The 25850-nt window shown below is 39.4% G+C and overlaps 2 protein-coding genes and 1 long non-coding RNA gene across 3 annotated transcripts in view; 1 reads left to right on the top strand and 2 right to left on the bottom strand.

The window, feature by feature from the left end:
* IFT74 (intraflagellar transport 74) overlaps nucleotides 1-25850 on the top strand; it is a 52298-nt gene that overhangs the window by 9532 nt on the left and 16916 nt on the right. The window contains exons 8-14 of the mRNA XM_060237189.1: nucleotides 12317-12455; nucleotides 13187-13249; nucleotides 13964-14107; nucleotides 14930-14970; nucleotides 18369-18448; nucleotides 22712-22765; nucleotides 24022-24119. Of these exons, the coding sequence (XP_060093172.1) occupies nucleotides 12317-12455; nucleotides 13187-13249; nucleotides 13964-14107; nucleotides 14930-14970; nucleotides 18369-18448; nucleotides 22712-22765; nucleotides 24022-24119 (619 nt within the window). The remainder of the gene's footprint in view (nucleotides 1-12316; nucleotides 12456-13186; nucleotides 13250-13963; nucleotides 14108-14929; nucleotides 14971-18368; nucleotides 18449-22711; nucleotides 22766-24021; nucleotides 24120-25850) is intronic.
* LRRC19 (leucine rich repeat containing 19) lies at nucleotides 670-5206 on the bottom strand. The gene is made up of 3 exons (XM_060236395.1): nucleotides 4732-5206; nucleotides 2087-2278; nucleotides 670-1061 (listed from the first exon to the last, which is right to left on the bottom strand). The coding sequence occupies exons 1-3, from the start codon at nucleotides 5168-5170 to the stop codon at nucleotides 754-756; spliced, it is 939 nt and encodes a 312-aa protein (XP_060092378.1). The 5' UTR covers nucleotides 5171-5206; the 3' UTR covers nucleotides 670-753.
* LOC132569948 (uncharacterized) lies at nucleotides 6773-9428 on the bottom strand. The gene is made up of 3 exons (XR_009555299.1): nucleotides 9383-9428; nucleotides 6946-7016; nucleotides 6773-6847 (listed from the first exon to the last, which is right to left on the bottom strand). It is a non-coding gene; the product is annotated as an uncharacterized LOC132569948 (long non-coding RNA).

The raw sequence follows: 25850 nt of genomic DNA, 5'->3' as shown, positions 1-25850 counted from the left end.
TAAACCCTATTAGGTTAAATGCTATGAAGCAATTAAGAGTTCCATATGCCTCTCTCATGTGAAATGTTGTCAGTGAGTGTATTTTCTCCAGTATAAGGTAAATGGTAGAAACCATAGCTTTGGCTACATTGTCTTTTACTGGTATGGGATTATAGTTTTCTTCCAGGACAAACCTTAAAAAAGCAAAAAAGCCACTCATACATTCTGTAGAATTCTTCACTTTAATTATTAAGATACAGATTTTGTAATTTTAAAAAGGGTCTAGCAAATGCAAACAAATATGAAATGTTACATTGAATTTGTACGTGTCATCAAATCATTGGGTATACCAGCAAAAACCAAAAGCCATTTGATAGTAAAAATTATTTTAAAATGCTTATAGATTTCGCTATGTTCAAACACTGAAAGTTATGTCTTTTTGTCGCTTGTTACATTTTAAACTCCTGACAAACTTCATTAGCGACTCATATCCTGACAGACTTTATTAGTGACATATCTTTTTTCTTAATTATCACTGGATGCTGTTTTTCCTCCTATTTTTAAACATATAAATCATATTTTCCTTTATGCAAAGAGAGGCTTGGTGTTCCTTTAGCACATTGTAGTATTTTTGCATGAAAACACTAAAATGTAAGGATATTATGATTGAATTAAGCTAACAAATTGTTAGCTCTGTAGTTCATAAAAGTTTGTATACTACGGATCTGTGCTAATATTACAGCATAAGGCAAATAGATTCAGTCAAGCAAGTCTTCATGTATCAATATACTTATCTTCAATAAATCCATCCTCTTCTGGAACAAATGTATGAAATTGTTCAAATATCACTATGGAGTCATTTTCATTGGTATTTGGTCCTGGTGGGAAATGGCACATATCTGTGGAAAAATTTTCTTCAAACATTCCAGATTCATCTTCATCCAGACGGCTATGATTGTAACTAATCATATGACGGTACCACACTGGGACTTTAATGGCAGTAATAATCAGCATTGTAGTAGTAACAATAACTATAAAGACACCAATCAGAAATTTCCAGCTTTTGCCAATGGGTGGGAAATCTGCATGATTAAGAATACAGGGAGGAATATTGTTTTAGCATTTCTCAGTACAAAGTGTCACATTTTTTTCTCATAGTCTGTTCATTTTCACAGATAGTTTCAGAGGGTGACTGTGTTAGTCTACAGTAGAGCAGCGAGATTCAAGTCCACTGGCACCTTAGAGACCAAGAAGATTTTGGGGGTATAAGCTTTCAAGAGTCAAAGCTCCTTTCATCAAATATGAATTGAAATTGAGATCTCAGAGTCCTTATATCCCAACTTATGTCCGGGTTATATATCAGAATTCCAAAGATACCTACAGGCTCAGCCCCTGACCTAAGCAGTTTATTTTTGTAGTATGTAATACAATTGCATTGTTTTCTTTTTTCGTAGCAGGAACTCCTTTTCATGTTAGGCCACATAGCCCTGATGTAGCCAATCTTCCTGGAGTTTACAATAGGCCCTATACTAAGAGTCCTGTAAGCTCTTGGAGGATTTGCTACCTCAGGGGTGTGTGGCCTCATATGCAAAGGAGTTCCTGCTACAAAAAAAGCCCTATACTAAGAGTCCTGTAAGCTCTTGGAGGATTTGCTACCTCAGGGGTGTGTGGCCTCATATGCAAAGGAGTTCCTGCTACAAAAAAAGCCCTATGTATTACAAATTCTAAAAAGTTACAAAAGCTGCACTGGAATAAATATCAAGTTATATCCTGAAATTTAATAGACATATATCATAAAAGCATAAGGGCAGTAAAGAAAGTGGAGTCCATAAATCAAAATAAACACTGGCTTCTTAGTCTCAAATAGTAAACATTGCTCAAAGCATCCTACATTCTACACGTCTTTTCAGAGAAGCCACAAAAGTTTATTTTTAAAAAACTGAGGTCTTTTAGCAGTTTTAAGGCAAACTGTGTGAAACTATGTTTGGGTATATTTCAGTGTTTTAAATTCTATTTCAGTGAACTAAATGATCCTCTAGTTTTCTTCTAGACCTATTTCACAGCACCAAATACATGGACACTACTGTTAACCAAAACTGAAATGTACCTGAATATGATAATTTTCGATCTGTATCATTATATCCAGAGGCTCCAGTATCATTGCTAGAATTAATAGAACTGTAAAGTTTGGTGATTGCTTCAGTCTCCTCTTTTCTGTTACAATTAGATAGAAGTGCTGTTTTGATGGGTTGTGTTTTTAGACTATCTGGAGAGGTGCATGTGGTATTTTTTTCATTTTCTGTAAGTATAAACAATAAAAAGATTGCAGAGTTCAGTTAGTGCCATTCATTTTACCCATATAAAAAGATCCTTATTTAATTATATGATTTAAAATGTTATTTTGCCTCATCTGCCAAGAAATGTTCAAACAAATAAAACTGCAACATTATATGATAATCAAAAGTTAAAAAGGTATTGTTATATCAGAACATACTAACATTTTAATGATTAAAATTATTATGATTAAAATTACCATGCTCAACTTTCTTCATTTGGAGAATATTCTCAGTAGAAAATTAGTTGTTGTTTTTTTCCCTCCCACCCATCTACATCCAGACATTCTTGAAGGGATCCAGACATTGGTCAGCATCTGTCATTAGAGTTTCTAGTTGTATGGTTTATGTCTTTAATAATCCTCTCTTGGGCCTGAATCAGAGGTGTTAAAACATGCAACCCGGGATTTGGATGAGGACTTAGTATGAGGACCTAGAATAGGGCAAGTCTGCTTCCTTCTCCCTCTGTCTTGCTTCCTTCTGTGTCACAGCTTGTTTTGCCAGGCTTGCTCAATCACACAGAAGTTACAGAACAGAGCCTCTACTTTCTCCATTGGCTGAAATGCCTCCCTTGGGGAGGAAGGGGGAAAGGGACAAGCTTGCTTTGCCAGACTCTCTCAATCATATAGTAGAAGTCTTCCTTCTGTTGACTGAGGCTTCTCCCCCTCGTACCCTGGGGAGGGAGGGAAAGAGCCAGAGCTTCTTTTGCTCAATTCCCTCGATCCCGTTAGAGAGATCCAAAGAAAGCACCTTTAAAAAAAACACTTCAGTGTCCTTTATAAGGTTTGTATCTCCACTTCCTGGAATTACGTTTTATGACACATGTGGCCAAGCCCAGCAAGAGCTGTGTGTGGCTCCCAAGCCCCAGCCCTACGAGGTCTCATTTATGTCAGATTCATCCCTCATAACAAATGAGTTCAACACCCCTGGCCTAAATTAATTAAATAGTAGTTCAAAACCAAATTTCTGCTTGTCAGCTCCTTCTTTCAGCTTCCCTCTATTAAGGCTTCTGTTTATGATGATTACAGAAATATCCCCATCAGATTGGTTAACAAGATTAGCAAGTCCCAATTTTTAATCCAGTACCACCCACCAATGTGCAATACTATAATCAAATGTTCCTCAAGCCACAAGAAAAACTTGGGATACAAATACAGCACTTCATAGATTCTTTTGCTTATGTGGATGTATTTATAATATATGCAAACAAGGAAGAAACAGTATTTTAAAAGTGCAATTTGGCACTTTTTTGAGAGCCTCTTTCTCCCTTATTTTGGTTGTTATCAGGGCTTTTTTCCTTGGGGAAATGCAACAGAATGGTGTTCCAGAACCTCTTTGTGGAAACAAAACTCTCAAAAAAATGTTTAAAAGTTCATGAGGGGGCAATTGTGTGTTTCTCCTTTATTTCACTCTTTAGTTCTGGCACCTCTTTTTTCAGAAAAGAAAAAAGCCCTGGTTGTTACTGTAGTGCCTTTTCTGTTGTTTTCTTTCTGGAAGCCAATCGGGAATAATGATTTTTGTGGGGTTGCCCCAAGTTCAGAGGGGGTATATCTGTTTAAGTCCACTTTTTATGGGGTTGGAGGACAAATCTGAAGTTTAGAATTCAGTCCTAGTATGGGGTGAGTATTGTAAAACAACTGCCTTCTACTGGCTGTTAGAAGGCATGCAAGAGAGAAAAAGAGGCTGTTTAAAATCTTTATTTCCTCTGCTTTTTTTCCACCAAGTCAACCTGACTCCTGGCGACTCCTCGTGAGGCTTGAGGGCAAAAGAATGTTCAGAGGTGGCTTGCCATCGCCTGCTTATATATCACACCCTGGTATTCCTTGGAGGTTTCCTATCCAAATATTAGCCAGGGCTGGCCCTTGTTAGCTTCCAAGATCTGATAAGATTGGGCTTGCCCAGGCTATCTAGGTCAGGACAGGTTGTTTAAAATCTTGAATCCCACCCCCCATTTGTAGCTTGCCCCCTTCGGGTCTGTATGTTCTCTGTTAAGAATTAGTAAACTAGATGGACCTTTTATAGAAAACCAGTCTCATGCTACAGAAAATTGTTTATCCTGTCACAGTATTCTTGGACAGAGAGAGTATGGATGTCATTTATAATATAGCCGGGTACATTTTACTGTGCTATCAGTTCATTTAATAAAAATCTTAGTTATGGGGAGAACTGACATCCTGAAGTTATCAATTATTCTGAGTAATTTTCTGTTTGATGGTTTAGACCTCTTTCTTTTATGGACAATAGAACAGCTTTTGGAACTTGATTCTTTAAAATAGGTTCTCATAGCATTTTTTTATGTATTTAAAGCAATATAAATATTTGTAGATTATCTGGCATGGGATGGTTTCACAACCATCACTAGCCAGAATTTTGGAAGGAAAGAAAAATGACAAGAGCACAAGAATTTTGTTAATCTCACCTATTATTAATTGTGAATTATTCAACCAGCTCTGTAAACTAAGCAGGCCACATGAACAATTCCATGGATTTCCAAATAGTGTAACTGTTGTCAAATTAAGCGATACTTCAATTTCAAAATGTCCAAGGTTGTTATTTTGTAAGTTCAAGATCTTCAAGCTCTTTAGAAATACAAACACACTAGAATCTAAATGGGCAATTTCATTGTTCTGTAGATGCAAAGCTGTTAACTGATTTAAGCCAGCAAAGGCTGCTTGTTCAACTGTTTGGATGGAATTATTACTGACATCTAGAATTGTTAGTTTTGAAAGATTGCAAAAGGTATAGCTGTGTAGAATGGGAATAGTGTTGTTATTCAGGTATAATTCTGTGATGTTAGGGTTCTTGTGCAAAATTATTGTTAAATTATCACTTAAACTAAAGTTATTGTTGCTAAGCATAAAAACAGAAGAAGTGTTGTTTGCCGTTGCATCAGTCATCTCCTGTTAAAAGGAAAAGACAAAAAGTGTTATGAATATAGATAATATAGAATATAGATATTGCCTTATGTTAAAAAATGTGGGTAGAAATAGAGGGGTATGTTAAATATCAAGCTCCTGTGATTATTTAATGTCATGGAAACTTATTAAAAATCAGTATTTTATTATCACCCCATAAATGGCTGCTCTCTCCATCAAAAGCACCCTTTAGGAAAAGAGAAAGTGTGTGAAAGAAGTTCACCTTCATTTTCAGTGTCTCTCTTCCTACCAGGTGCTTAGGGCAGCATGTGTGGTCCTCTTCTCCATTTTATCTAACAGCACTCTGAGTTAGGTTTGACTGACAGAATAAGATTCATGTGGCATATGAGCCTGGCCTTCTCAGTCATAGTCTGACCACTACAATGTACTGGTTCTCTGTTGTTCAGGCTAGATGAGAAAGTTCCACTATTTTTTATACGAAGTGTCAGAATTCAAATGTCAAATAGGGCTAAACTATTTTCTGTTCCAAAATATTGATTTTAGCCATTTTAAATCCCTGAATCAATCAGGATTGTATATTCAGATTCTAGCACACAGTCATAAGATTGAAGAGATTTAAGAGTTTATTTAATCCCACCGCTTTACCCACAATGAAAAGAAGGATCATATATGACTGCGCCCAGTTGAAGCCAAGATTAAGGAATTCTTTCATGAAATTAAGAAGGTCCATAAAAGAATTAATCCCACTACAGTGCTTTCTCAGGCACTGTGGTTTAGAGCAAAGGTGGCCAAGTTTGCTTAATGTAAGAGCCACATAAAATGAACGTTAGATGTTTGAGAGCCATAAGACATGAACATGGCTGAACACACTTTGACCCACCAGCTCCCACAACTCCAACCACGCCCCTGTCCAATTAACTGTGCAATTATATTATTCCATATATATATATATATATATATATATATATATATATATATATATATATATATATATATATATATATATATATATATAGGCAAGAATAAAAGCAACCTTGAGCTTTATTTATTTATTCCAGTTTTTAACTCATGTTTGATGGTAATAAACTGAACTACTAGATAACCAGAACTATTTGTTTCCTGAAAAATCTCTTGAAAGTGATATATTTCAGCAAACATTCTCTAGCTTCCTCAACTGGAAACAAGAAAGAAAGAAAGAAAGAAAGAAAGAAAGAGAAGGAAGGGGAGAAAGAGAGAGAGGGAAAAAAGATGGGGAGTGGGAAGAAGAGGTAGAAAGAAAGTAATTTTAAATGCGTTCTCCAAGCCCCCCACACCAAGTGGCTTGGCAAAGGGTTTTAAAGAGGCAAATGACTTCCCCATGCTGGCTGACAGGGCAGCTGGGGCTTCGAGAGCTGCATGTGGCTCCCAAGCAACAGTTTGACCACCCCTGGTTTAGACAATGGTATATAATATACCGTGTCATATAAAATAGGCAGAAATTAAATTTATACATGTTACAACAACTTACATTATCACATTTTTGGTAGGGGGCTTATAGTGAGCATTTTAGAAAAAATAGATAAAGTTCATTATAAAACTTACAGCGCTCTCTGAAGTGACCAGGAGCAGAAAAAATACAGTACCCATTAGTGGGAGCCAAGTCAGTTTCATTTTCCAAATCTGTAAATTTAGGATGTTAGAGGTATGTTATCGCTGGAATATTAAGAAATGTTAGCATTCAATATGATAATTAAGAGGATCCTAAAACTAACCCTTACCCATGGTTTGTTCATGGCAAATTGTGACCCAAAAAGCATCAAAATCCTGGTTGCCAAACCTAGTCACTTCACTGGATTCACAAAACAGAATGGACTATGAGAAATGTGAACTATGTTATTATTTGTTACATTTTGTCTCACCTGTTTCCCAAAATGCTCACGCCAGTTTACACTGTCTTGTTTCCCTTCCTCATGCATCTTTACAGCAATCCTGTGAGGAATATTAGATTGAAAGTGACTGGCCCAAGGTTTAGCTTTGTGAATTTCCCCCCTTGTCTGTATTCATCCCACAGTGCCACAAAACAGCTGCCTAATTTCTATTAGCTTACAGAAGACAGTTTCATCAAGTGTTGTGATTATATACACAGCTATGATCTACCGAGGAACTGTATACACACAGAACAGTAAATGCAAGTTGGAATTTTTCAACCAGCTCCCAACATAACATCCCAAACTGTTGTTTACTTATTAAATTGGGAGAGTTTAGAGTTTCAGGTGAGAAACTGCTAGAAAGAAAACCATGTTCAGAATTCCTGTGCACACATGTATCCGGCATGTGTACATCTCTACCTGGCAGCTCATAATTATGGATTAAGTTAGTGTCTTGGTTTTTATTTGTCAAATTTATATCCCAGTCCCTCTCCCCTAAATGGGACTTGAGGCAGTTTTGAGCTAATAAATCTGCTAACTTTCAGATATCATGAGGTATTAACCTAATACGGCGTTTTTTTAGTAGCTGATCTCTTGGGAAGCAGTTAAAAGTTCTTTTGTACAATATATTGAAGGAGATAAGACAACCATTTTATTACACACATAAATCTAGCTCACAGCCTTAATCTGGAACATCAGGTGTTTTTTGCGGGGGGGGGGGGGACAGGAGGCAACATGACCCCTGGGGGATGGGGTGCATGGTAGCTAATTTTGTATTTGACCCACTAACTTTGCCCCCAGAGGTCTGGGGATAGGTACAAAGAGTAGATTCTGCTGTTCCCAGCCCTAATATCAACACTCTTCCCTTGGGTTCACCAACAGGCAGGTTGGGGAGGGCTTCTGACAGCAGTCAGGCAGTCATTTGCACCCACTGTATCCAGCCTATACTGTTCCAAGACCTGAGGAATCTGTAATTAATAAAGTTGTGGCCTACTCCTCCCCCGCACTGTGTATATATGTTTCTCTCCCCTACCTCTATGGGCTGGTCCTCCCTCCAAGCACAATCAGTATGCCAAACAGGAAGTTTCAGCGAAAGACTGTGTCTTTCCAGGATACTCGATAAATTTTTGTGAAGTGAAAAAAGATTTTTGAAAACTATATTATTAATTTTTAATTACCTCAAACAAACAGAAATGAAAAATATAACAAAATACAGCACCAATACTGACAAGTCTACAGATAAGCATCTATAAAAGTTCTAGTTATCTAAAAAGTACCCATGCTGCTGATGATCAAAATAGGTGAAACAGTATCAATCATTAAAATTAATGGGTGGCAAATTACTTCATTCTGCATGACCAGGGTTTAAAAGTTTACTATCTCCATAAAAGCTCATGTATAAATTGGTATTAGTCACTGGTTCAGGACCAGAGGCTCTGTATAGGGTGAGAGGATATTGTCTCTTTCTTTTTTCAGTACCATATATGATTATTCCTCAGAAGGGCCTCACTGGTTCTACATAGTGATTATAAATCTGCATAGTTTATATCCAAGTTATGTATTCCAAAGGCACATGTGACCTAGACTTCAGAAAAAAATCTTCTGTGCTGATAACTCTGCCGTGATTATTATGATGTTTGAAAACATCATAATGCAATACATTCTCTTTATTGTTATTCTGCAGTTTCATCTCTGTTAATACTCAAGAGCTAACCTGTCAACCTTGCTAAGGAACTTATTCCCATCCTTAAGGAAATATGAAATGGCGCCACTGATCAGGGTCACCATGCACTATTTATTACACAAGACATGAGCATACATCATTGCAATGATGAGATTTACATAACTTCATTGGTAGGCAACTTTATCAGTCTCAAGGATAAAGAGAAGAAGACAGCAAACAAATTGTGTTAATAGATACATTGGTTATAACCAAATTAAAAAGCATGTTGCAGTAAAATTTATTTGTGAAAGCTGTTCTCAATCTTTATATTAAAACGTACAGATAAAACATTGTGGATCTCAGACATTCCATTTTCAATTCTACATTCATTAAAAATAATGAAAAGCACAGTTTGCAGGATTCAGCTGAAGGAAAACATCTAAAAAATGCACATTTTCCAAAGGTCCAGGTATGGCTGCTCACATGGTATAAATCAGTCATGGCTTTTCCAAGATTCATAAATGTTTTCAAACACATAACATTTATCTAGGATATTGGTTATAAAAAAGATGTTTCATTATATATATGAAAATTGTTCTGCTGTCACTTTACAAAGTATCTTACCTTTATAGTTTTTCTCTGCGATATCATATTCCTGTTTGCATGTTTTTCTGTGAATGACAAGGAAGGAATGGTGCAAAGTTACTTGTGTGGCTTCAACCTTTGCACCCAATTAACAAGCAGGTGGTTTAAAAAAAAAAAACACCTCAGGACACTTTTAGCAAAAGATTGACTAGGTCAAGCAATTTTTTTATGTTCATGTAAGACTTAATAGGCCCTGTAGCCAATCAGGACATGTTAGAATATGGTTAGGCTACATGTTCATGACATGAAAAGAGAGAAAGACCAATAAATCTGTTGTAAAGAGTTTTCAGTAGCGAGTTTTACCAGCTTCAGAGTCAAGCATAGTCATCTGTTACTTAAGTGGGCTGTATTTACCACAGAGGAAAAAGTATGTCTATGTGTATATCTGTGCATACACAAGCACACAGAAAGTGCATGTTAAAAGTAACCACTTGAAAGCCTTTACATTTAAAATGTGAGGGGGGGGGGTTGCATATCCCTACTCTGCAGTACTCTGCTTTCCCTCTGAAGCAGCAGTTTTTCAGCTTTAAAGCCCCCTGGTGCTTCCCAACCTTCGAAGAAGGCAAAGTACAAAAGTCTGGTCAAATAATGTATAACATTTCTTTCATAATGATGGTTTATGTGATTATGCTGTTTGAATTTACAGTATTAATTTTAAACATATCCATTTAAGCATGACTTCGTTTTTTATAAGAGAATAATTCTGGTCTCAGTCTTATATATAATAGTGGCCCCGTGGCGCAGAATGGTAAAGCAGCAGTACTTAAGTACTGTGATCTGAACTCTCTGCTCACGACCTGAGTTCGATTCCGATGGAAGCTGGATTCAGGTAGCCGGCCCAAGGTTGACTCAGCCTTCCATCCTTGTGAGGTCGGTAAAATGAGTACCCAGCTTGCTGGGGGGAAAGTGTAAAGTGTATGATTTTACCGTAATCATGGTGCATACCATGTCATGTTAGCCGCCCTGAGCCTGCCTTTGGTGGGGGAGGGCGGGATATAAAAATAAATTTATTATTATTAAAAGACTGCAAATCACCCCGTAAAAAGTCTGCCGTGAAAACGTTGTGAAAACTCTGTCACCCCAGAGTTGGAAACGACTGGTGCTTGCACAGGGGACCTTTCCTTTCCAGTCTTATTACTCTGTTCTGGTTTGAGTTCAACTTGATTTTCCAGTTATGGTTTGGTGGAGCCAGAGAATTAAAATTTGGTTTGGCTTGATTGCCTGATTAACCATGCCATCCTAATCCTAGTTACACCCTGCTAAGCCCCTTGACTTTAGTGAATGTAAAAGGGTGTGACTTGGCTTAGGGTGGTGCTGTGAGATGCTTTTTGTTTCAGTCAGTATATTCAGATCCTTTATACAATTTTTGGGTAGAATTCGCTCTCTTTCTTTTCCTCTTGGGACATCACAGTAAAGGAAAGTGCAACAACTTCCTTGTTCCTCTTATCCCCCAAACTTGAAACGGTTGATGATACTGAGAAGGTGGGTGGAGGTGGTGGCAGGAACTGAACATGGGGCCTCTCTGTCCTAGTAGCAGCTTAGGCTTCCCAACCCTCCCGCTCTGGCGGGAGAGTTCTGGGTTCACAGCCTCATCTCCCGCTCTTCAAAACTCTGGAGGCGGGGGTGGGGGGTGGAGGGGGGGGGAGAACATACCTGTAGGCTTCATGTTGCAGAGCTCCTGAGCCCCTTTAAGGCTGGGGAGGAAGCAGGAAGGGCTGCTTCTGCCCCTTTAAGGCTGGGGAGGAAGCAGGAAGGGCTTGGGAGAACGGCCCCGCCCTTTCTTTTGCTTTCGTTTCCACAGCAAGAGTTCTCCGGAAGAAGATCTGGTAAATGTGTGTGTGTGTGTGAGGGAGGGGGCAGGGGATTCCCTGGTTTGGAGGCCCTCTCCCCCCCCCTTTAGAAAGCGTGGGGGGGGAGGGAAATGTCTACTGGGCACTCTATTATTCCCTATGGAGAACGATTCCCATAGGGAATAATAGGAAATTGATCCGTGGGTATTGGGGGCTCTGGGGGGGGCTATTTTTTGAGGTAGGGGCACCAAATTTTCAGTATAGCATCTAGTGCCTCTCCCCAAAATACCCCCCAAGTTTCAAAACGATTGGACCAGAGGGTCCAATTCTATGAGCCCCAAAAGATGGTGCCCCTATCCTTAATTATTTCCTATGGAAGAAAGGCATTTTAAAAGGTGTGCTGTCTCTTTAAATGTGATGGCCAGAACTCCCTTGGAGTTCAATTATGCTTGTCACATCCTTGTTTTTGGCTCCACCCCCATGTCTCCTGGCTCCACCCCCAAAGTCCCCAGATTTTTCTTTAATTGGACTTGGCAACCCTATAGCAGCTATCTAAACTGACAGTAACTGCATTCAGCCTAAGGCTTCTGTTTAAATAGGTGCTGGTTGACAGGCTCCCATGTGAACTGGCTTTAAAGCTGAGTAAAAATCTGAACAGGCTGTAGGGTTGAACACTATACCAGAAAATGGCTTCTGTCCTAAGGATACTTTCCTGTGTATATGCTCCACTGAATAAAATGACACTTAATCCTGAGTAAACCTGTTTAGAATTGCTCCAAATATTTTTGATTCAATTCAGTTACCTTTATTAGTATTAAGGAGAGATAAAAGAAAGGGGGGGAAATAGATGTACACACATGCATACAAATAGGTAAAACATGCCAACATGAGTCAATTTTTGATTCATTTAATCCTTTATACGGTACTGGTTTTGAGTCCACTGAACCAGTGTGTGTGTGTATTTTGTACTCTTAAACGTCCACATTATTGATTTGTTTTGCTTTAACTGGTTTTAACTGCCCTTAGTATGAGGGGTTTCTTTCCACAATTAATGAGAAACCTGGGGAGGAGGGAGTAATAACCATGACTGAATCTAATTTATAAAATGCCTGCATTCATGCAGCAAAGAAAAGTTAATCCAGGCTGTGGAAGATGACATCCAGCAGGAAAAAGAGGCAGCAGAAGACATCGTCAAAAACATGGCTGAAGAGGATCAAGTAAAATATATGGAGATGAAAGTGGCCAATGAAAAATTCTTGCAGGTGATCTTTCTTACGAAACTGAATTGTTGATTCATCCCACCATACTTTAAGAACTGATTAAACTAAAAGGAGCATAAACCTGGTCTTCCATCAATAAAACCAGAAAGTGGACAGTACTGTGGACCCCAACCTGCCAGTGTTCAACCCCTTTGATTTCAGTGGGAGAGTTTAGTAAGTGATTAACTCTCTCCTATGGAAAATAATACTTTTATTTAACTGGCCTGTTGCCAGTGCTACATTTATTAATCATAAAATGCTTTGATGTGAATCAAAAGATCCTACTGTGTGGCCAGATAACGTCCAGTTATAGAAATGATGGGGACACTGATTTCCTCCATCCCCATCTCAAAACCACTCCTAAGCATTCCCCAACCTTCTGGAACAGGAGATTAGTGATATGTGTATGAATTGTACAATCTGAAGTACCTTCACATTCAACCCAATATTCTAGCCACTTTACAAAATGTTCTTACTCCCCATACTGTACTTGATTTCCATTTCTTCTATAAAGCAGAAGACATAAGGTAGGTTATTTTACTATGGAAGAGGAGTAACTTTCATGCAGTCTGGAGGCTTCTGTATTATACACAAAATAGGAACTCTCTGAGTTACATCTCACATGTGTTCTGTATTTATGTTGGATATTTTTTTATGGGTAAGCTGCATATAAGTCATCTAGCCTCTGGAAATTTTTATTCACTATATATTTTGAATTTATTTTCCTGATCTAGGAATTATGTGCTTTACAGCAAGAGGTGGATGCAGTGAATATAAAAGAACAAGCCCTGGAAGCTGTACGTATGAATATATAGAGCTGCCCACCTCTGACCACTGATTCATCTAACTAAATGTTGTCTCCAATGACTGGCAGCAGCTCTCCAGAGTATGAGCAGAAAGAAGTATTTTGCTGAGTTTAAATATAATGTGGAAAGTGTAGTTAAGTTTAACTGTGACTGCTTTGTAAAAAGTACGATGGGATTTGGCTCACATTCTGGGTTGCCTCACCTGAGTGCTGGTTATATTGCCTCTACTGTTTCCCTTATAGCTCTGGGGCATTGTTAATCACTTACTGTGCCTGGGAGACTAGCTTCTGCCTTCCCAATACCATTCTCCCTGGTCATCATGCCTCCTTATAGTACTGTGTGTGACAGCTAGAATTTTTGAAATAGCCATAGAAGAGTGCAGTAGCAATGGTAACAAACTGAAAAGGGGAAGTTGAGAGTGGTTCACTAGAGTTAATATAGACCATAGCTATTGGTCAAGGAAGGGGAACTTAGTACCTTTTGAACCCCTCTATTTTCCTTGCCCCAGTCCCCCAGTAGTGGCTCTTTAGCCCCTCTTGGCCACCACATGTCTGTTTTTTCTTAATTAGCACAAATAGTAATATAACAATCAGTGCAACAGGTTCATATAAATTATTTAAATAACTGTACTGCTTAGATGCCAGACTTATGTGCTCTTTTGTGATGGTAGAAATTGTATTTGCCAACTACTGCTTTCTTCTTCAGGAAATCGTACACTCCCAGGTTAAGCAGGAAGCATTGCAGCTATATGAAAAACTTCATCGTCTTGAAGAACATCGGGATCAAATGACTGCTGAGGACAAAAGTATGGGATCCCCCCAGGAGGAAAGAGAGAGATTACTCAAACAGGTAGAGAAATTACTGCTACTCTGATCCATTTATTTCAATGCGGGCTTTTATAGCATGGTTAACAAATGAAAATATAGGTCTACGTTCTTAATTCTGAACAGAGCAGAGCAAAAGAAGTGACATTATGCCAGAGATCTTAACTGAGGTAAACCTGGTGGCCCCCACTTCTCTTCCTGTTTTTGTTTTTAGTTCCAGTGGTTTGTATCATGGTGCAAGGCAGCATATGAAGATGGAGGGTGGGTAGTTTGCATTGTCAAAGTACAAATTTTAAATCCCAAACAATAAGATTGATTTAAAACAATTATATCCTACCCTGTCTTTTCAGACTCAAAGCAGATGTGCTTTAATATGGTTGTATGAGTAGGTTTTTCTGGAGCAGAGACTTCTGAATGGTATCCTCATGTTAAGAAGCCAGAAGAACAGGAATTGTGGGGGAAAGCAATAGGAGAGGAGAATGGAGCTATAGTGTAACTTGGAGCTATTTTTGCCCGAGTGCTTACCTCGGAAGTTGCTGAGATGCCAGCAAACAGATTGCAGGTGGGAGTTGGGGTTGGGGTTGGGGTAGACACCTGGGGAGTAAGCTTAGCCCCTGTGGTACTGCTACTGCTTCAGGGGGCTTGCCTTGGTCCCCAAGCAAAGAACTGCTGTTGGGTGCCAAACAGAATAATGATACAAAATTTCCTGGGCCAGCATGATGGGAGAGGTGAATGCTGAGTCTCCATTCTTGACAAAACTGAATGAATATGTTTACAGGTTTGTGATAGCTAGCATTCTTTTAGCACCGCTTTTATTTAACAAATGACTGTTTCTCTTTTTTTAAAGGTTAAAGAAGATAATCAAGAAATAGCAAGCATGGAGAGACAGTGAGTGTTTCTCCATATTGTTCGCTTAGACCCTTGCTCTGCAGATTGATCAAAATCTGAACGCTGAACTTGCTTGTATAATAATTCAAGTTACAACATCAGTTAAAGTCTCGATTCCACGCAATGGCTTTTAGACAAAATATCAGGCATACTAACTGCCAAAATATTAAGAGTAAAATATTAAAATAGTGCAACGTGTTATATTTATTTTATTAAAAATACAAATAAAATTTAAATAATGCCCTGAAGAACCACAAAAGTGAGCTCCAGTGGGAACCTAAAAGACAAAGGGCTGTGAAGAATTAACATATTTCCTTATTAAAAACATTTGCTCAGTTTTTTAGAGCCACTGAGTTGTATTTAATGATAGCAAGAGTAAGATTTCTTTAATTACCTGATTTAATAGATGATAAGAGCAGTTTGGGAAAATAGCAATGAAGGAGATGATCAGGGAAGCTCTTTACATTAGCATAGAACTTACAGGCCAACAAAATGTATAACATGGGGATTCAGGGGTTGGCTTTACAATGGCTGACCTCTTTCCTCGAGGGTCGGGGACAAAGAGTGGCAATTGGGAATGAACTGTCCCGGAGGTGCCCGCTTGATTGTGGGGTGCCTCAGGGGGCAGTTCTCTCCCCGATGTTGTTTAACACCTATATGCGCCCCCTTGCCCAGATCGCCCGGAGATATGGGCTGGTTTGCCACCAGTATGCTGATGACACCCAGCTCTATCTACTCATGGACGGCCAGCCTGCCTGTGTCCCAGAAAACCTGGACCTGGCGTTGCAAGCCGTGGCTGGATGGCTCAGGCTGAGCGGATTGAAACTAAATCCAGCGAAGACAGAGGTCCTTTGCTTGGGTCGCCGTGGTCCGGGAAGGGAGATTCCCTTACCAGCCCTTGACGGTGTGCCTCTGACAGCGGCACACAGGGTCAGGAGCTTGCGGGTGCTACTGGAGCTTACTTTAACTATGGAGGCTCAGGTAGCAGCCACCGCCAAGTCTGCATTTTTTCACCTTAGGCGGGCAAGGCAGTTGGCTCCTTTCCTGGAGAACGACGATCTGGCAACAGTGATCCACACAACGGTCTCCTCGAGGCTAGACTACTGCAATGCCCTCTACATGGGGCTGCCCCTGTGCCGAACTCGGAAGCTACAGCTAGTGCAGAACGCCGCCGCCCGGCTGTTGTTAAGGCTCCCTAGAAGGGAGCACATTCAGCCAGGGCTTCGGGGACTGCATTGGCTGCCAATAGCATACCGAGTTCGGTACAAGGTGCTGGTTATGACCTTTAAAGCCCTTTATGGTTTAGGACCTGCCTACCTTAGGGACCGTCTCTCCCCACATGTTCCCCAGAGAGTGCTGAGATCGGGGTCTCAGAACCTCCTTACAATCCCTGGGCCAAAGGAGGCCCGTCTGAAAACAACTAGGGACAGGGCCTTTTCGATTGCGGCTCCCTGTTGGTGGAACCAGCTTCCGGAGGAGGTGAGGGCCCTGCGGAATCTTGGTCAGTTCCGCAGGGCCTGTAAAACAACGCTCTTCCGGCTGGCATATAACTGACCGATACCTGATTATCTGAATTCACGAACATCAGCATATTTGAACATTGGAATACTTGAAGAACTGACTCAGGGAAGATGTAGCGTGGTATATTGATAAATGTGTTTTTATGTATTTTATTGTATTAACTATTAATGTATTTTAAGCTGATTTATTGTTAGAGTTTTATGTTGTAAGCCGCCCTGAGCCCGCTTCGGTGGGGTAGGGCGGGATATAAATCGAAATAAATAAATAAATAAATAACAAAAAATATATAAATATGGCCTGTGTAACAAATAAATGTGCTATGGTTTCTGCCAACTGAAGCCCTCAGGGGCAGATCCCCAGAACATGCAGGATGCCAGAGAATCTGCCATATAACTAATCACTAATATGTGGCAATAGTATGCATGAAGAAGCAGAGCTGCTGTTTTGGAATGTATGGTATGTTCAATGCAATTGGTATTGGAGTATCCAGGGCTTTTTTATAGCAGGAACTCCTTTGCATATTAGGCCACACACCCATGAGGTAGCCAGTCCTCCAAGAGCTTACAGGGCCTGTTGTAAGCTCCAGGAGGACTGGCTACATCAGGGCTATGTGACCTAATAGCAAAGGAGTTCCTGCTACAAAAAAAAGCCCTTGGAGTATCTGACTTGTAGTGTTATTAAAATGCCAGTAACCACAAAGTATTACCAATGTTACCAAAATAGGCCATATCCAATCTACTCTGGCTTTTCCCACAGCTTGCTCAGGCCTGCAGGGCCACTGTGTAACAATCCAACTCATTCCAGGGAAGGGAGGGATCTTAGGAAAGGGAAAAAACATGCTCATCAAATGAATTCTAAAAACTGAGCACCTGCCTCATTGCAGTGTGAGAGGATAGCGTCTCTCATTTTATTTTATTTTGTGTCGCATCTAGGACAGAGGTGTCAAACATGCGGCCCAGGTGCCTCAAAGGGCTCCTATCAGGCCCCCGAGCTGTCATTTGCTTACTTCTCCCTCTCTCTTGCTTCCTTCTCTTGCTTCCTTCTGCATCACAGCTTGTTTTGCAAGGCTTGCTCAATCACACAGGAGCTACAGAGCAAAGTCTGTATTTTCTCAAATTGCTGAGGCTCATCCCCTTGGGGAAGGAGGGAGGGAGGCAGAGCTTGCTTTGCCAGACTCTTTCAATTGCACAGCAGAACTATTGAGCCAAGCCTCTCTTCCTTCTATTGGCTGAGGCTCCTCCCCCTCCTGGTCCCTTGGGGAAGGAAGGAAAGAGCAGGAGCTTCCTTTGCCCAGTTCCCTGGATCCCACTAGAGAGATACAAACAAAGCACCTTTAAGACCAAGGAGTGCTAATGTTTTAAGCATGTTTTATTTTATGTTTTTTTTTTAAAAATCATTAATTGTATTTGTCTGTGTCCTTTATAAAGTTTATAGATACGCATATGGCCTGGCCCAACATGGCTCAGCCCAACAAGGTCTCATTTATGTCAGATCCAGCCCTCAAAACAAATGATTTCGACACCCCTGATCTAGGATACTTTGATTTCATGCCATGGTTGTTGTTCTCTGATCCTCTAGCTCAGGACACATCAGCCCCTTTACTGTTTTTTGATTGAAGCAATCAAACGTTCTATCGTAAGACAGTTCAGGAACCAGCAGGGGGACCCATGTGGTAGTACATGAAATAGGCAAGTTTCCCTCTAAAATTAAAAATGTACAGTTAAAGCCCTGTGCAAAATCAACTACGTATTGAATGCAAAGATAAGTTAAAATATAACTGTACTGTTACATTCATTAAAGCATATATCTTTGATATTTCCCTCAAATAAAAGCTGTAAATATTTCATTTTCTGCATCAAGTTTTTGCATTGTTTTAGGCTGACCGATATCAAAGAAAAGATAAACCATCTTAATGAAGGAATACGGCAGCTTGACATGGATCTGGAGGAACATCAAGGTAAATGCAACATGGGATTTTTCAGAACTTCTATCTGATTTGTCAGTTGTTTACTGCTTTCTCTATCAGGACCCATTCAAGACTTAGAATAAAAATTGTAGAACTGTGTATGCCTGCCCAGATGTGGGCACACACAAATAAACTATTGGTAACAGGAAGATTTCTTGTGTTGTCTGATTTCAGTGTGTGAGTTAATAGTGAATGAAGATAAGTTGTGGGGTTTCATTCTAGACACTACAGAGAACAGTATGTACTTTCTACCCAAATAGGCTGATTATTCACACAGAGCCCTTCATGATGGAAGTGCAGGTTCTGTATAGTAAGAATAAATTTTGCCAACAAGTATGGATATATTTATTTGTGTAATGTTGATTTACTAAAAAAAAAAAATAGTGGAACAGAAACAGCTGCTAGCACTGTTCTGCAAACACTTTAATAAATGCTGTTTCTAATTGGGGTCCATATTTTCATGCTTCTGCTTGAATGAGAGCTTATACAAATAGAAAAAAATCCTCCGATTTAGTATCATTTTTTTCACACAATGGTCTGACAAAGTACTCCTCAATCCATGGATCAGCACACTCAAGTGGGTCATGGAGCTCCACTTGTTGGGATGTAAAAATATAGAGAGCTGTCATTTTTACTGCTTTTTGGAAAGACCAACAGTTAGTGTGTCTACACAGAGAGCATGAGCACATTTGCTTAATCTTGGTCAATTCCCCTGTTTACTACTGCCCCCATTCCACATGCTTTTGCCATGCAGATTCTGTGATCATCAGTATACACTTTTGGGTGAACAAAGGATCACCCAAAAACCTCTTTCACCTTTTTTTATCAGTGGAATAGCTGGTTGGATCCAGCCCATTGTTTCCTTCCCTGACTTTATTGGTCTGCTGCCTACAGTCTTGGCACTGGGAATGTCATAACTCTGGCTGCTTCTGTTTCTCTCACGCAAATTCATTAAATATGACTGTGATGTCACAAACTAGCAGCTCTGATAATCCCATGCTGCTGCTTAGCAGCAGCTAGATCCTGTGTCTGGAAAGCTGGAGACTACTGCTTAAGGCAACAGCCATATAAGCAATGGTCAGTCTGTCTGTCTATCTGTTCAGGGGTCATTTTGTAGAAAAATAGGTGGTGGAGCTCATCCAGGGATTGTTACGCAGCTGCACCTACTATTCAATGGACAAGATAGGTACATGGGGAGAAGGAGGGGGAACCCTCAGAAAGGTTCAGGAGCTGTGCTCCTGGGAATTCCTGATGAATTCAAAGCCTGTATCTATCATCTATCTAATCTATCTTGAAGTATAAAACAGCCCTTCCAGAGGTGGAAGACACTTTTCACCTCCTATTGGATTTATAGGTTTTCAGTGGTTTATATGTATTTGCAGTATGTGCTGGTGATTGTGCAAAAAGGTTCCAAAAATAAATCCTTTTAGAAACTGAATGGAAGGAAGTTTTTTGAATATGTGTTCAAGATCATCTGTGATGCGTGAACTTGTCAATATAGGCACAAGTCAATGTGCATCACCATGTCCTCTCTTTCATCTCACAACCAGCCAAACAGAAAGACCATTGCATTTCTCTCATGGTGCTACTCATAGGACACCTATGTGCAGCAGCCAGAAACTTCCCAGAGAGCAAATTATTTGAGTCCCGTGGCAACAAATTTCAGAATAGCATTAAACTTAATGAGCAAAAAACTCCAAAAATGCTTTGGACCAGATGATTCAGAATAGACTTATTCCCAGTAATTATTTTGATAAGGAGTTTAAATAGTGTTGATTTTAAAATTAGGTTTCAAGTGGGAGATTCCCTTTGTTTCTAGTAGCACTCCTCTGGAGATAGGTTTGGTATTGCTATCATGACTGTAATAGGTGCCTCCATTTTCAAGTAACAGTCAGCAATTTACTATTCTGTTTTCACAATTTTCTTTCCATTTTGTTTTTGCAATGTTTTCTGCTGTTATTTGGATGACTGTAGATGGTAAGAAATTGCTGCTTATAGCTTAACAACAAGAACATCGCTGCTTTCATATTAGTCCTTCCTGTTTCTTTGTCTTTGGTAAAGCTCCTGTTTGTGATAAGAATGCTAATTTTCTTTATTTAACTAATCTAATAAGGGGATCAGTACCTTCTACTTCTGAAATAGTGCTGATTTTGAGTAATGCACAGATTTGTTGTAAATCTGTATGGCACTAAAAGTTTTTGTCTCATACTTTGGGGGGGAAGTTGTTTACTGAACTTGTTCAAAGACTACTATCCAGCTGTTTGGTTACAGCCAAGAATGTAGTTCTTCCATAATTATTTTAAATATATCTTTCTTTTTGATAGAACAGAATTACTGTCCAGTCATTCAAAGTAGAAAGCACTATGTATGCTGATGTGAACATTTCTGTGAATTTGCTGTCATGTGTGAATAGTTTTATAGCCATATCCTACTTACATCCTTTATAATACCATTTTTTTAGAATTATTGTATCTTTATGTAGTTTTCTTTGTGGAGAAATGGAGCAGCACTAAGAAAGTAAGCCAAGATCCAAAGAACCCAGTGAGGCTTTGAGATCTTATTTCCCAAGGAGCAATCCCTCTTGCCAGCATGCTAAATTCTTTTTGAAATCAACGAGTAGAAAAAGAAAAATGTATTCATTGGCAAACACAGTGTATGCTGTTCTGTATCCTGAAACCTTGGGATATGCTGCTGTTGAACTTTGGATTCCATGAAAATTCTTTCAGAGAGACTGGAGGAAAGCTATTAATTTTCCATATTTCATGGTAACATGCAGAGGAAATGTATGCATCATATAGTTGGCTGGATTTTTCAGGCTCAGCACTACTAAGATTTCCTGTATCATGAAAGGGAGAGTAGCAAGGAACAGGATCACAACTGCAAGGAAGCTCAAGGAAAATGATGGTCCCATGAGGCCAATGCATGTGTTTATGTTTTGTGCATACTAGATATAAAGGATGTCGATATAATACTGAGGGGGAAAGGGTGGGTGAGATTCTTGACAGTGAAGTATCTATATTTAGCTTAGCCTTTTTTTCTATTTAAGAAGATCAGGTATTGACTGAATTTAGTTTTTTGTGGGGGGGGTTAGTTTGACATTTAATTCTCTGGTATCAGCATGATAGGTATAATAACATAAATGGATAGTACATATTCAAATGCATATAGAATATTCTCCTAAATATTATTTTAACCTCACAGCCTATAGGTCTGCTTAAATATATATTTTAAACATTTGTAGCCTCGCATTGAGAGGATGTCCAGCCTCCAGCTGTGCAACATCCACTGAAGCAGGCTGGAAAACAAAAGGCACAGATGTTCAGTGGGCCTTAATGCAAATGAAATTCCCAAGGCCTTTAACAAGAGGCCATTGCCTTTAAAAATCCTGTAAATTTCTCATCCTAAAAATGTTTCCTATATACCTTCCTTTGTATTTCAGTCATGTGCTGTGCTATATTTGTGTGGCGGTCACTGTCCTGGGTGTACCTAGCTGGATGTAAAGGCCTGATAAAAACACATTTTCAGTTGAAGAAAACATCTGAAGTGGTCAGTCACCTAAGAATTAGGGATGGCATTTCCTTAATCCCATTAATTACAAAGTAAACTTCAGCTGGGTCATCAGTCTGTGGAGATAATATTCTGTTTTCCCATGGGAGATCCAATATGAAATTTCTGCTAAGCCATAAGCCTCAGTAGCCTGCTTTGCAGGGTAGTTGTTAGGCATTTAGACTTGTCAAGGGCTTTGAACTGTTATAAACCAATAATAATAAAATCTGCTCCCAGCATCTAAAAACTTCTGCCAGCAGATGTGATTTGCAATTTTTAAAAAAAGAAAGAAAAACTAGCATTTATTTTACTGTAGGCATATATGTATATGTGTGCTTATTTGTTTATAAACATACATGCACACTTTTTTGTATTTGAAGCAGAGACATACACACACACTTTTTTTGTATTTGAGGCAGAAAATAAAATATTTGATTTGTAATAATTTTTGAAAGGCTTTTGCTTGTGTAAATAAAACATTATGTTGACGGAACATTGTTAAATGTTCCCATTTGGAAGTAGTGAATAATGCTAAATAATCAGAAGATGGGCAGAATTTTAACTGAAGTCAGTGGAAAATTTGCTCATCCTGATTCTGTGCAGTTAAAACAACATAACAGATATAGTCAACATTTTGTAAAGTGTTTGGATTTGTTACTTAAAAGTAATTTAAACATTTTATTTCATTTTAAATTATCATTTCTTTAGGGGAGAAAAATTTGAAATACAAGGAGCTGAAGAAGAGAGAGGAAAGCATGGATAGTAAGTAGTCTAATGTATCTTTGTTGTAGCCTTGCACTGTCCAAATGTAGACACCTTTGACTAAAGCTGTGATAACTTCCTTTGGACTGTGCAAGGGGACAATAGGGGAGTCCTACAACTTTGGCAAATTTCCCTTCAATCTGCAGCCTCCTAGGCTGTGTCTCACACCATTTCCAAGGGTATTCCAATCTCATGAGCAACTTTTGAAGAGCACAAGGGCTGTGGCTAGAAGATCCATTTGATTAATCCCACCCATAATGTCAAAGCTGAGCTAGATAACAAATGCATTCAGTGAATCTTCATGGAGCTCTACTGATTGTGGAATTTCTTTATTCACACAGAAGCTCTAATGGGTGGTTATTGGGGCTCCCACACAAGCATCAGCCAGAGTGCTTGTGTTAGTCTTAATGTTGGGGCAGGAATGATCAATGATCAATTCCTATGGTGCTCACATAGCTACCATACATACCAAAGTGCTGGAAATATCCACAGAGCTTTGAATAGAGTTGATGATGTATGCAGTACCTTGTCATTTCCAGGATACTACAAATGAAACGTGTACACATGTTTTAACTAAGAATGAAAAAAGAAAGGAAACTAAAAGTTTAAACCAAGCATACATGAAGGGTACAGTCTAAAGCACTGTGCAGACTACTGCCTGATTTATAGAAGAATGGCTAGTGGATTTCCATGCATCTATAAGAGCCAGTTTGGTGTAGTGGTTAAGTGCACGAACTCTTATCTGGGAGAACCAGGTTTGATTCTGCACTTCTCCACATGCACCTGCTGACATGAACTAGGGTCAGCCACAAGTTCTTTCAAAGCTGTTCTGCTCAAGAGCAGTTCTGGGAGAGGTTCAGAACTCAAGAACAGTTCAGGGCATCTGTTGTGAGGACGGGAGGGGAAAGGAAATATTAAGCTGCTCTGTGACTCCTTCGGGTAGTGAAGGGTGGGATATAAATCCAATCTATTGTTGTTGTTAGATTCCCTGTAGGTATACTGATTGCTGAATATGAATAATAAATGGCAATTAAAAAGCAGCAAAAATTGGATCCCCTTCTAGAATCTCATACAAATGAAACGTCACCATGAAGCCATTTGCCAATCTGTTTTAAATTGTTTTGAATTATTCCTTTGTCTTTTAAAGAGTTTGGTTTTAAATACAGAATGCTTACTGCTGTTAATAACATTTCAAGATTTGTCGCTTGTTCCTTTCATAAGCAACATGCTTCCTTATCTTGTTTTTCAATCTCTAGGCTTTCTAGAGTCTTTTGAAGACATGAGGAACCAGGAACTGGAACGGAAAGCACAGATAGAGTCCAATATTGTGGCACTGTTAGAGCACTCCAGCAGGGTAGGCTGCGTTGGCTCCAACCCTAAACATATTTACTAAGAAATGTTACTTCAGATGCACTAACCTCACTGCTGAGTGAAAGTGCTTGGGATCAAGAATGTTCATCCCTCTTCCATAAAAATGTTAATAACCATCAATTGATAAGTAAGCTATAAGTATTTTTAAATAATCATCAGATTCAATTATTGGTATATTCTAAATACCAGTTAATTCATTATGATCTGTTTAGATTCTGTTTTAGTCTACATGTCTTCAGAAAGCAAATCCAGTAGAAGATTGCGGTGGCTTAGATACAACAATTCACAGTCAGTGGACTTAGAAGGTGTAACATTGTTTAGGATTGCACTTGCAAGAGCTCTATGTGAGTTCTTCCTACTGTCAAGAACTGTGTAATGCCAGCTCCTCACCCCTTTATACACTCTGGGCTGCTGCAAACATACTTAAGTTTTTTTTTCTGTGCTACACAACTCAGGAGCCAGCTTTGAAAACATATGCCTCCGCTCTTCACCTCAGGCTCTCCGCTTAAATGCAGCAAGCATGGGCACAACCATATTGCTAAACTGCATGTAAGACTGGAGGGGGAAATGCGCTGTCAAGTGGGAAGGGACTTTGTTCCTGTGGCGGCCTCATAGTTTAACTGCCATCAGCAGGCAGCCATTGTTGTATTGGCACCAACTTTTCTTTTTATCTTCCTCCTGTCTGCCCACTTTCACAAAAAAAAGTCACCCACATTTTGCTTTCTGATATGCCTTAATTACAGTGCTAGATGCTGGAATAGGCAACATTTTGTATACAAGAGAAGAAGCTCAAGCTTCAGATAGGGATGTGGATCAAGATGGGTGGCTGTGATATTCTGTCTGCAGCAGTAGGAAAGAGTAAGAGTCCAGTAGCAACTTAAAGACGAACAAAATTTTGGGCAGGGTATGAGCCTGCATGAGTCACTGCTCACTTCAGATACAGCTAGGATGTAAGTCCATCTGTCCTATATACTGGGAAGTAGAGTGATTTCAAATGACATTAGCAGGCAAATGACAATAGCAAGTATGATTGGGCTAGGTGTGACATGTAGAGAGGTAGTAGGCTTGGAGAAATCAGCATTAGTAATGAGACAGGAAACCTAGATCTCCAATCCAGATGGATGCATTGTCTTGAGCTTCGTTATCAGTTTCAGTTTAGCAGTCTCTCTTGCTAATCTCCCTTTGAAACTCATTTGTAAGATAACTGCTACTCTGAGGCCAGCAGCTGAATGCCCTGGAAAGCTAAAATGTCCCCCCGCTGGTTTTTGAATGTTGTGGTTTCTGATGTCAGACTTATGTCCATTAATTTTTTGTTGAAGGGACTGGTCTGTTTGTCCAGTGTAGAAGGTGGTATAAATCACGTTAGAGGATGAGCAGGCATACGAATCTGAGATGGCATGGCTGATGTTTCTGGATCCACTGGTGGTGGTGGTGCTAGAATCTATATGAGAGCAAAGTTGGCATCTTGGTTTGTTGTAGGCCTTGGTACCAGAATCCATGTTGCTGTCAAGTAGTTTATCATTGCAAGTGAGAAGTTGTTTTAGGGCAGCCCGCTGTCTACTAGCAAGAAAAGGTCAGTCCCCCAGTGCTGGTGTGAGGGAAGTGTCACTATCCAGCATGTGTTGTAGGTAGGGGTGTGCAGGAAAAAAAATGTTTAAAAAAAACCCAGATCTATTGGACCTGAAAAATATCAGTATTTCCTGATATTCCCAAA

Source organism: Heteronotia binoei, chromosome 4 (genome assembly GCF_032191835.1).
Source record: "Heteronotia binoei isolate CCM8104 ecotype False Entrance Well chromosome 4, APGP_CSIRO_Hbin_v1, whole genome shotgun sequence".
In the NCBI taxonomy this organism is placed as follows: Eukaryota; Metazoa; Chordata; class Lepidosauria; order Squamata; family Gekkonidae; genus Heteronotia; species Heteronotia binoei.
Note: the sequence above shows the minus strand (reverse complement) of the source record. Positions and strands in the feature narration are given on the sequence as shown.

Bases quoted from the DNA above. Each gene is read 5' to 3' on its own strand.
- LRRC19 (XM_060236395.1), bottom strand. From the start codon at position 5,170: ATGCTTAGCAACAATAACTTTAGTTTAAGTGATAATTTAACAATAATT. The intron at 2,279-4,731 runs GTGAGATTAACA...TTATACTTACAG, and splicing joins TAATTCACAATTAATAATAG to AAAATGAAAAAAATACCACA. The intron at 1,062-2,086 runs GTACATTTCAGT...TTAATCATGCAG, and splicing joins TCGAAAATTATCATATTCAG to ATTTCCCACCCATTGGCAAA.